Source organism: Crotalus tigris, unplaced genomic scaffold (genome assembly GCF_016545835.1).
Source record: "Crotalus tigris isolate CLP2741 ecotype Arizona unplaced genomic scaffold, ASM1654583v1 scf7180000017568.13789103, whole genome shotgun sequence".
NCBI classification, from domain to species: Eukaryota; Metazoa; Chordata; class Lepidosauria; order Squamata; family Viperidae; genus Crotalus; species Crotalus tigris.
The window spans coordinates 1,460,558-1,471,233 of record NW_024096479.1 but is presented as its reverse complement, the minus strand read 5'-3'; the positions used below and the strand labels follow the sequence as shown (position 1 = coordinate 1,471,233).

At 34.6% G+C, this 10,676-nt stretch overlaps 1 protein-coding gene across 1 annotated transcript; it reads right to left on the bottom strand.

Annotated features, from left to right (window-relative positions):
* Positions 1–5,922: 5,922 nt before the first annotated feature.
* Positions 5,923–10,336, bottom strand: CTLA4 (cytotoxic T-lymphocyte associated protein 4). Its single transcript, XM_039354178.1, has 4 exons — positions 9,770–10,336; positions 8,412–8,765; positions 7,371–7,480; positions 5,923–6,156 (listed from the first exon to the last, which is right to left on the bottom strand). Exons 1-4 carry the CDS (start codon positions 9,825–9,827, stop codon positions 6,100–6,102), a joined length of 579 nt encoding a protein of 192 aa, XP_039210112.1. The 5' UTR covers positions 9,828–10,336; the 3' UTR covers positions 5,923–6,099.
* Positions 10,337–10,676: the final 340 nt, after the last annotated feature.

The following is a 10,676-nucleotide window of genomic DNA, read 5'->3' as shown; positions in this document are numbered from 1 at the left end:
TCACTTTCCTAAGTGATGAAAAGGTTCAGTATTTTTCTGGATTTGATTTTCTTTGGTTAACAAAAATCATAGGAGACTTTAAATCATTTGTAGCCTCTGAGTTGCTGACAAACACCCAAGTAGTACATATGTAACTATGTGTGTGTCTCTCTGTGTGTGTAGGTATGTTTGTGTGTGTATACACACACACACACACACACACACATCTATAGGAAAGGAAGAAATCTGTTCCTTAGATATATATAATAGAGCCCTAGCAGGAGGATGCCCAGGATTATAAATTAGCAGCTATTTCTTCAAAAGGAACAGATGAAATTAGTTATTGTTTGCACCATCTTCTGCATCCCTGATGTGCTTCAATAGCTTAATCATACTTCTGCCTTTCTCTGATGTCCAGATCTATGATAAAATTACAGGTTTTTTTACCTACACTGACATAATAGCAGCTACATCAACCAATAGTACTTGCCTTCGTAAATCTGGCAGCTTTTTCTGAATCTTTTGGAGAAATCTTAAATTAGTCTCACTAGCCACTGAGAATAATGTGATTAATAATGTGTAAGATCAAAATGCACTTTCCTGGGAATGAATGCATAGCAGGCTGGTAAGGAACACAGGAGAAATTTGGACAAGGACTTACAGTAGCTTTGCTACATGCAAGTCTCCAATGGAAGCCTAGAAAGAAGCTGATAAGTTGGTCTTGAAAAGGAAAGAAAATCCCCACATTCAGAAAAGCTTTAGATTGTTTTATTGGGCTTCCTACAGATGAAGTCCCTTTGGCCCAAGTTGTTCCTTACTTTTATAAAGGCATTCCACACCTATTGATTGCCTCTCTTTCATCTAAATTTCTTGGTGTTCTGGTAACTTACACTGTTGCTTAGATGATTGAAATACTGTAATTTTACCTCCTTAAAAATAAAAAGATTTTGTTAAGTGTAAATTTCACTGATAAATGGTCAATAATAGACATTGATGTAGAAACTGATGTTTTTTTTATTTTATACAGTTTGTTATACTTATTGCTATAATTCGCTTATTTAGTATTGCAGTCATTAGAACAATAAAGACAATTGAATATACATTTTTACTATTGTTATTTTAGGTTTTCATCTTTAAACTCCCCACCATCCTTTTCTTTGCTTTATCTAAATATACCCTAGTTTTATAGTCATGCTATTGATATTCAGTTTTAGAATACCTATACATTTTTATGATTTAGCCATTTGTACTTAATTATTTTTAATATTATAATTATAATCTGAATATGATTGATACTATGTTTTAATATTTGGGTTTTAGTTATTTTTACAGTATGTAGATTAAACTATTGACACAATGGAATGCCTTTAATTACACTCCTGCATGTAAACATTTTTGGTCAATTACTGAAATATATGATGAAGCAAGCAGAAACCACCGAAGTGGGATTAATTATCTTGACATTTCACAACTCAAGTGTTACCAAGTACTTTCTGCAGTAATCAAAACTGTGTGTTAGAGGTACACATAGAGTTTCTTATTCAATTTCTACATTCAGCTGAATTATCTGATATTCCCTGGCAGTCTCCTTATCCACTCATCTGGCCAATAAGCAAAATCAGCCAAGGTTTTTCATGTGCAGAAAAACTGCCCAGCTGTGAGTTTTTGCAGAATGACATGGTACAAGTACTACAGGGTCTTATGAGAAAGTATTGATATCTCTAATTAATAATCCCCTCTCTCTCATTTGTCTTTCTTTCCATTTTATTTATGAATGAAAGAGGCCAATGAATCCAATCTCCTGCTCGATTGCAAGGGCTAGAGCTAATAGAAGCAGACATAACTGCTACGAAAACACTATGTCCCCAATTCAAGGTTTAAAAGGGGCTTCTTTTTGCCTATAATAAAGCCACCTTTATCTACCCAGTTCACATCTAATTTGTTATTCAATATGGGGTCAAGGGATGAGTTTCAGGAGAGTCAAGATTTATTGCTACGTCCTTTTGAACATTGTACATGAATGTGCATGAATCCAAATTCACTTTACTAGTTCACCAGGATTTCTGAAAATTACATAATTATTAAGTTAGTTATATAATTTATATCCAGTCTGATTGACCATCAGATAGTTTTATCAGTTCCCTAGACTGCAATTCATCTGGTCCAGGAGACTGAAACTCATTCAAATAACAGAATAATTCCATAATCAGATATTATTGATCTCAAGTTTTAGTCATGCCTGTTTATCCTACTCTTTGTCATTTTCTGGTGGAACCCATATTTTCCAGTTGGAGAAGCTTGCATTGTGGTAACACTTCAGTAGCTCTAATTATCCTTTTATTAACCATTCACATTTTGTTTTTATCACTGACCAGCTAGAATACTGATTCTGTTCTTTTCCTTTTAGAAGCTTCCTTAAGCAAGCTTTTCTTGTTATTCTTAGATTCCTTGATTAATCACTATTCATTCTGGATCCTTGGTTTCCTAACACCACCACTATATTTCCAGGCTATCTACATATAGCTGCACTGGCACTTTTCTCTGTCCTCTGTTTTTTCTCCCCCACCCCACTAGAATAGTTTGCAATTGTGTTTTTAACAGCACTGTCTTTAATAATTCCCATACTTCTTAATTCCTTTTCTATTAACCTCTCCTGCCCTTGGAATCTACTTATCATATTCTCACTTAGGTCCACTTGTGCAGTGCAGAATATTGGATAATTATTGCTCTCCAATGATTTTAATCAATTCTGGTTGAACTGCATCTTCAACAGCAGTGAAAAAAATCGTGGGATCAGTTTTTGGTCTCCAGCCTTTCTCCATTGGCATCCAGGTTTAGGATTGACAGTGGTAAAGTTCCTACTCATCATAGCTGAGTTTATTAATATCATTTTTTTAAAGTCCAGGGTATATGTTTGACTATGTTCAGGTTTAACTTTCCTTAAAAATCTAGCATTCTATGATCACTTTCTGCCAATGTTCCTGCTATCTCCACTTTAAGAAATGTAATCTTATTACTATCATGGGGAGATAATCCTCTTGTGTTTTTCTTCCTCTAGAGGAGGAGAAAGACAAAGCAGAAGTTTTCTGGAAGAATCAAGCTTGGCAGACTTTTTCTCCCAATAAATGTGAGGATAATAAAAGGTTTCCATCACTACAATGGCTTTACATTTTAATGTTTGGAAGCATTGCCAAGATTATCTATCTGAAGTTCTGAGCAGGAAAAAATAATTGTAAAGGGTTAGAATACCATGCTATTCATTCTCTCAGTTGCTTCTGTTTCTTTCAAAAAAATTATATTCTTCGGTTGCTAGAGTTGCAGTTATTGGAATCGTCTTACCAAGTCTCTGTTTTACCTATGGTATTAAATATTTGTACTTTATTAGTAAGAACCGAGGTTCAGCATATTAATTTCCCATAGTCTGAGCATAAATGAATGGATTATGAGGACCATTAATTTTGAATCAAGGTTCTAATTACTTTTTTTAGCAGTTTAAGATATTCAGTTTCAGCAACACCCCCACATTCTACAGTGCACAAGTCTATAACTGAGATCCTTTCTTTACAATTTTCATTTGCCCCTACTTACGGTTTTCATTCCATTCTTTTCCTTTCCCTTGCATTCAGTTTAAAACCATCTTAATCCAGATCAACAGATCATATTTTTATCATTATTTGTCAGTTATAATTCATTTTGTGCCAGTCATTCATCACATACATATGTTAATTCCTTGCATGTTTTCTCTGTCCTCATGTGTTTATATATATTTATATCCTGCCTATTCCACAGAAACACACACACACGTGTGTGTGTGTGTGTGTGTGTGTGTGTATTTGGTATACACACATGTGTGTGTGTGTGTGTCTGTATATGTGTGTGTGTGTATACCAAATAAATATCTGGATGAAGTTCTAGTAAACATTTCATTGTACTTTTTTTAAAGAACCACCACCCCCTCTTTTGTATCCCAGCCACACACTTCATTACCAATACTCCCTAAAAGCTTTTGAAGAGTCTTCTTAGAAACAATAAAAAATGTACTTCTGTTAGAACAACACAAGTACATGGGATGCACAAGCTAATTAAGAGTGGTTTTCAAGTACATCAAGAATTATCTTGAATTCTTGAGACAAAATATATTGCATTTTGCTTTCCATATATATCTTTAAGGTTACATGTGATCTAATGAATGGGATTAAACAATGACTTAGTAGGAGTAGAAGCAATTTGGTGTAGAGGTTATGGCAAAAGGCTAGAAACCGGGAAACTGAGCGGAGGTGGCGCAGCAGTTAGAGTGCAGTACTGCAGGCCACTTTAGCTGACTGTGTTCAGCAGGTCAGCGATTCAAATCTCACCAGCTCAAGGTTGACTCAGCCTTCCATCCTTCCGGGGTAGGTAAAATGAGGACCCAGATTGTTGGGGGCAATGTAAATATATATATACATTGCTTACTGGTGTACACCGCTTAGAGAGTGCTTGCACTTAAAGCGGTATATAAGTCTCATAAATAAATAAATAAATAAATAAACTGTGCGTTTTAGTCCCTCATTAGGCACGAAGCTTGCTTCCTGACCTTGGACCAGTCATTGTCTCTCAGCCCTTAGAAGGAGGCAAGGTCAACCCACTTCCAAAATCTTGCCAAAAAGACTGCAGGGACTTGTCCAGATAATTGCCAAAGACAAAAAAAAAAATTCCTTCTTATGGAGTGTGTGTATGTGTATAAAACAAAAGAATGCTATAAAAAACACCTCCCACTGCTATAGAAAATACATTGATATACTGTATACTCCTTAGAGTCTCTCTTTCCCTCAAAATTCCTCAAATATATGTTTCATTAGCTTCAGTAATATTTGCATAATTATAAACATTTATATATTATGTAGACTTTTTCCTTCTTTTTTGAAATCTCTAATATGCCAGAATCTTTAGTTAGCTTAATATTTTTCTGTGGTTCATCTCACATCCAGTTAGTTATACTTCCTTGCAAAACAGACAATCTCTGAAATACTTTTGACACTTACACTTTTATTTTCCAAACATTCCTTAAATAGAATGGCAAAAGGAGATTGAAGCAAAGTTGGGGATGAGGTATAAAAGCTCAGAATAGATGGTAAGAATGAAAGTGTTTTAAGAGAAAGAAAAGGCTGGCATATATCTGAGCATACACAAACACACACACATACACACACACACACACCAAGCTCGGGTAACAGTGAGAAGCTCTTTCAGGAAAGAAAGAAAATGTCTTACTTCTTGTATTAGAATGTAAAGCTTGGTCTGTGGTGGTGAGGCAACAAAGACTTTAAAAACATTTGGTAGTGATAAATGCATACACATTTAGCAGTTAAGGCAGGGGTCTTCAAACTTGGCCCTTTTATGACTTGTGGACTTCAACGCTAGCTGAGGAATTCTGGCAGTTGAAGTCCACAAGTCATAAAAGGGCCAAGTTTGAAGACCCCTGAGTTAAGGGGATACAAGTGAGGAGAATTTGGGGCTAAGGGCAGATGGAGGTTTGTTATTCTGATTCCTAAGTTTATCCCATAGTCAGAACTAAATGTTATCATCAGGAAGCATCTTTGGAGTATAGGCTTCCTGGCCTTACTCTGATTTGGTTTTGTTGCTATAATTTTATCTAATTGGTTATGTTAAGGACTGATCTTGTCTGCTTCCTCTGCGATCTGCCTTGGTTTGCTTCTAGAAGAAATCCAAATGTTACAAAAAGATAAGACCAAAATCAAGTGCATTTGGCCAATGGAAAAGTCGAGCTCAGAAACCAATCCAGCTAAACTGGAATGGAGCACTCCACGAAATACTTTATCCACTAATAAGACTGAATATAACATGAGACTATTACTATTATAAAGAAATTTGTGGCAATTTTTCACAAGGAAAATTGACCTTGCTCTAGGGAAAGGTATCGATGCATCCAAATTAATTCAATGATTCAATAGATTTGTTATTTAATTTCAGCATTTACATGTTAATACATTGCCTTGCCTCTCATTCTCCAAATTGGAAATTATAATTATATTCCTAGTTATTAGGAAATTCATTATTTTCATTGACACTTCATAGAAGTCATTTTTTTTCCTTTTTCCATTGAAGTCCTTTTCTTTTTGATTACATTGGTATCATTTTCTCATAAGCCCCTGGAGAAAAATAACGTTTTTTTCTGATCTGTAAAATAAAAGAAATATTATCTGAAACTGCAAGTAAGAAAGGTTTTAAATGCTATTATAAATTGATATATCTATAATCCACCAATATCGGTTAGTAATGATTACTCTAAATTCACAATTGGTTATTGTAAAATGCCAGTTATGACAATATCAGGATTGTAGTTTGAAACAAGATGGGTAGATTTGACATGGAAGTGAATACATAAATATTATCATTTGTTGTTGGAAGCAAATATAGTAAAAATGTCTTGAGACAAAAAGTGTGCGTAGAATCGCTTTGTTTCCTTGTGAGCTGTCTTTTAAAAATAACAATATCAATAAAATAAAATAAAGCAATAGCAATTATGATTATTTTTAACACCAGGATGTTGGTTTTGCACAGTAAGATTTAAGCAAATCAGCTGATTCAATCACATTCATTGAACCAAAACAAAATATAGTTAGTTATCATTTAAGACACCATATAATAATGAATTTGCTACTGTATCTGTGTGACACCAAAAAGGGTGACAATTAAATGACTCCTATTGATTATACATAGAGTCACTTGGATTAAGAATACTTTACCATTATTTAATAACATTTGAGTGATTAAAAAAACAGATGGAAGTTGAAATCTCACTTGAATCATGCCACATTTTTAATGCCATCCAATAGAATTCAGGAGAGTCTATTTTCTGGTATTTACTGCAGGCGGGAGAAGGTGAAGACTGATAACTAGTTCAGTTTTCTAAGCTATATTCAGGGACTAGTGCAATTCACCTAATATATTTCTGATATGTTTTTCTGTTCCCAGCAAGGGTATCACAGTTTTATATACCTCCCTTTCCCTTTACAGATGGTGGAGTTCTGCCACTGAAGTCTCATTATGGTGGTAAAAACTCATGCTATCATCAACTCTGAAGTCAGGAGGCAACTGATGGAAGTTTTCATAACTTTAAAGAACCTCAAATCCTTTTGTGCACTTGGCAGAGCACCAAAATCATAAACTGGCCATGGCAGTCCCAAAATGTATAGCTAGCAGGATCTAAGGTAGTTCTTTGTTAGTCACAAGAACTTCCAACCCAAAATCCAGAGGATTTCTTTGTTTTACATAGCTTAAAATATGCATAGTGTGTGAAAAATTCTCATAACTCTAAGGGTGTATGTTCATTAGAGTAATAAATCTTCTTGATTTGCTTCCCATGTGGAGTGTTGTATTATAATACTTACCATGTCCACCATAATGAAGATTGCGATTAAAATGCTGTATCCAAGCAATCCAGAAGCTAGTGGTACTAAGATCCAAAGATAGAGATGTTTATCTGGGCACGAATCTACATCTGAAATTGTATATATAAAAAAATAATCATTCCAAAGATTCTACAACAAAAATAAGACTAATCAATATTGCACTAAATCAGAACAACATAAATTATATTTTAACACACTGAAGAAAAAAATATAGTTACTTATTTACAATGTCTTTGTCTAGGTTCCTCTTGAAACCTTCAAAAGATTATGGAGATTTTAGATTTAATCAAAAATGCCTTCCTAGATATGCATTGCTAGGCTACAAACTTCATGGAGTGGGAATGTGTCAAAACTATTCTTTTTACATTTCCATGTAGATAAATAAAGTGATGCAACAACAACAGTGAGATTTGCTACATTTCATAAAGCATCAAAATAGCTTTATAGTATTTTGATGCTTCTGTGCAGATAAAGAACTATTCACTCAACCTGAAAGACTTTTTAGGCCACACAAGTTTGGTTTGGGAAAAATCCTCAGTTCTAGGAAGAGGATCACATCCCAGAAAGAAAAAGTGAGCCCCTTCTTTTCCTTGTATTGTGAACCTGGCATGAAGCTCCTAGAAGTAATCTAACATGATTTACAAATACTCATAATTAGTTGACTCAGAGGATTTGGCTAATATGGTTGATTGGGAATAGTGCTATTAATGAACTCAGAACTCAATATGCTAAAAAAAAATTAAAGCAATTAATTTCTTTAGCAATCCTAACTCAACTCAGTTATATGATGGGATATGCTGGCTGGGGAATTCTCAGAGTTAAAGTCCATATATCTTCAGATTGCCTAAGTTGAGAGACATTGCTATATGGCCTTTGATAAGCACACATAAAGGAACCTTATGCAAGGCGTGTGGTTGGGGTTATTAACTACTGTATTAGTCAATTTCAAACAATCAGCTACATTCATGAATTCCTTTTCTCAGCAATTTTTTAAAGCACCTTTAGGTTTTCTCTACTTACCAATGACAAGGAGCTGGGTCCCCTTTCCTTCGACTGGGTAGTAGGGTGGAGGGGATATCCGTTCAATCTGGCAAATATACAAACCAGCATCACTTGACTGTACACCCAAAAGTGTTACATTTACCCAGTCAGGACCAGGATAAACTTGGCATCTGTGATTTTCCTTCTTGCTGCCTAATGTGATCCCAGTCCTAGTAAAGGCTGAGGCACAGATCTCAGTTGACTCATTGTCTTCTGCTTTAAGTAAAGTTACTTTTAGATCTTCAGCATTGCCAATGTTCTTGATTTTACACTCAAAGTGGGCGTCCTCTGGTCTCTTTACCACCATGAATGCTGGCTGGGTCACTTCCATGACTAATACAAAAACAAAAACAGAACAGAGTTTTGCATTTAAAAAAAATCATCTTTGTAAGAAAAAATCCTAGCCACAAAAAGGGATGACACTGATTTTTCAGTCATTTATGTGTTTTAATCCATGAGTTTAGGTATACTTTCAACATTGATTTAGTAAATCTTTCAAACCAATTTATCTTGGTTTAGGATACCTTATTTACTATTACTTTCTTATTAGTTGCTTGACTGTCTTTATAAAAACGGAGTAAAAGAGAACTAATTTCCCAAGACTATGCAGAAATTATATCTGTAGTCAGTGATGGGATTCAAATATGTGAATAACCGGTTCTCTGTGTGGATGCCGCTTCTGGAAGTTTATTCTGGGCCTGGGCAACAAAAAATTAGCTACCGGTTCTGCTGAACTGGTGCAAACTGGCTGAATCCCATCATTGTCTATAGTTTAACTGGAATGTGCATTAGAGTATCTACATAATTATATATAAAAGTTACCAGACAATATAAAGAATGTATTTCACTGTCTTTTCTTCTTAATATTTTCTCCCTTATATATTATAGTTTGCCAGCCCATCTACCCATCATATCTGGGCTCCAGCTGAGCACCTACCTTTTCTCCTACCAATTGCTACTCTATTAGACAGAGAATAAGCACCTGATGAATGGGTTGAATTTTGTAACTAAGAATTTAGTAATTGAAGATGTTTCTTCTCCTCCATAATCCCTTTTCCTTTATTGCCATGTTTTTCATATTATAAACCTGCTAGTATGTGGCAGTTAATTTCCTAAATTATATTTCTTGATTGAACAACAGAGTAAAAGTAATATGGAAAAAATAACAACAATATACAATTTGTGAAAGTTTTTGGGCAATAACATGTTTTCTTATTCTTTGCAAGGTACAAATAACAATCCCCATCACATCAATAGCCCAGTTGCCATGAATTATTCATATCTCTTCTTGACCATTCTTCAACCCTGAAAAAATTTGACCACTTTGATCTACCCACCTTTTGTGAAGCCAGAAGCTATGTTGTAAACCACAAGGGTTAGCAGAAACGAAATCATCTCTCAGTCAGATGTTCAATCCAGGTCAATTCAAGCTGGAACAATTCAAGTCTTTATCTAGAATGCCAGGTTACTAGGAAGATACTTTCTCAGAATTACAAGATTTTGTTTTGACAAAAATAGGAGAATTCACACTGTTGCTGTATGAGAAAATAAGAAATAGATGCACACACACAGAGAAAAATACCTGAAAAGGTAATCAAAGTTTTGTTTTGGCTTTTTGAAAAGGAAGTTGTGGGTTGGCTCAAGGCGTGCACAACTAACCTCAAACAGCAATGAGCAAAGCAAGAATTCATCAAAGAGCAAAACCAGTTAATTTGAAAAGTCTTGACCTGAAAACATTTAAGATGTGCGATTATCCAATAATTCTGGTGTTAATTCATTTCTTTCAATCCCCTATGTAGTTTTCATTCAAGAAAACAAAATGTATTTTATGTATAAGTTATTACAATCAAATAATGTCCACAATATGTATCACTTCAATTCAGTTAAAACTTCAGTCCTCATCATCATCCTTTTCTGAGTCCTGGAATCTGGCAACATGAAGCTTGCTCCAGTGAGCCCTACAGACCAAGACTATATTGTTAGGTATTTACATTCTAAATGATGTCAGAATGTTGGTTAGTCAATAATATAGAGTTGCTATATGAGATGAGCAGCTATATAAATATAATAAATAAGTACTACAGATATTTTTCATGTTGTCCATTAACATATTGACACAGAATGCATGTGAATTCAGAAAAAAATATAGTAATTACAGTCTGTGTCAAATGAAATATATTTTAGCACATCTTTGAATTTTGATTCTGGGTTCCTTCGGAAGCTTGTGATTAATTTCTTAATGGT

Excerpts from the sequence above, each read along its gene's own strand:
- CTLA4 (XM_039354178.1), bottom strand. The coding sequence starts at position 9,827 with ATGATTTCGTTTCTGCTAACCCTTGTGGTTTACAACATAGCTTCTGGC. Across the intron at positions 8,766-9,769 it reads AGCTTCTGGCTTCACAAAAG|TCATGGAAGTGACCCAGCCA; the intron begins GTGGGTAGATCA and ends TTTTTGTATTAG. Across the intron at positions 7,481-8,411 it reads GACCCAGCTCCTTGTCATTG|ATGTAGATTCGTGCCCAGAT; the intron begins GTAAGTAGAGAA and ends ATACAATTTCAG.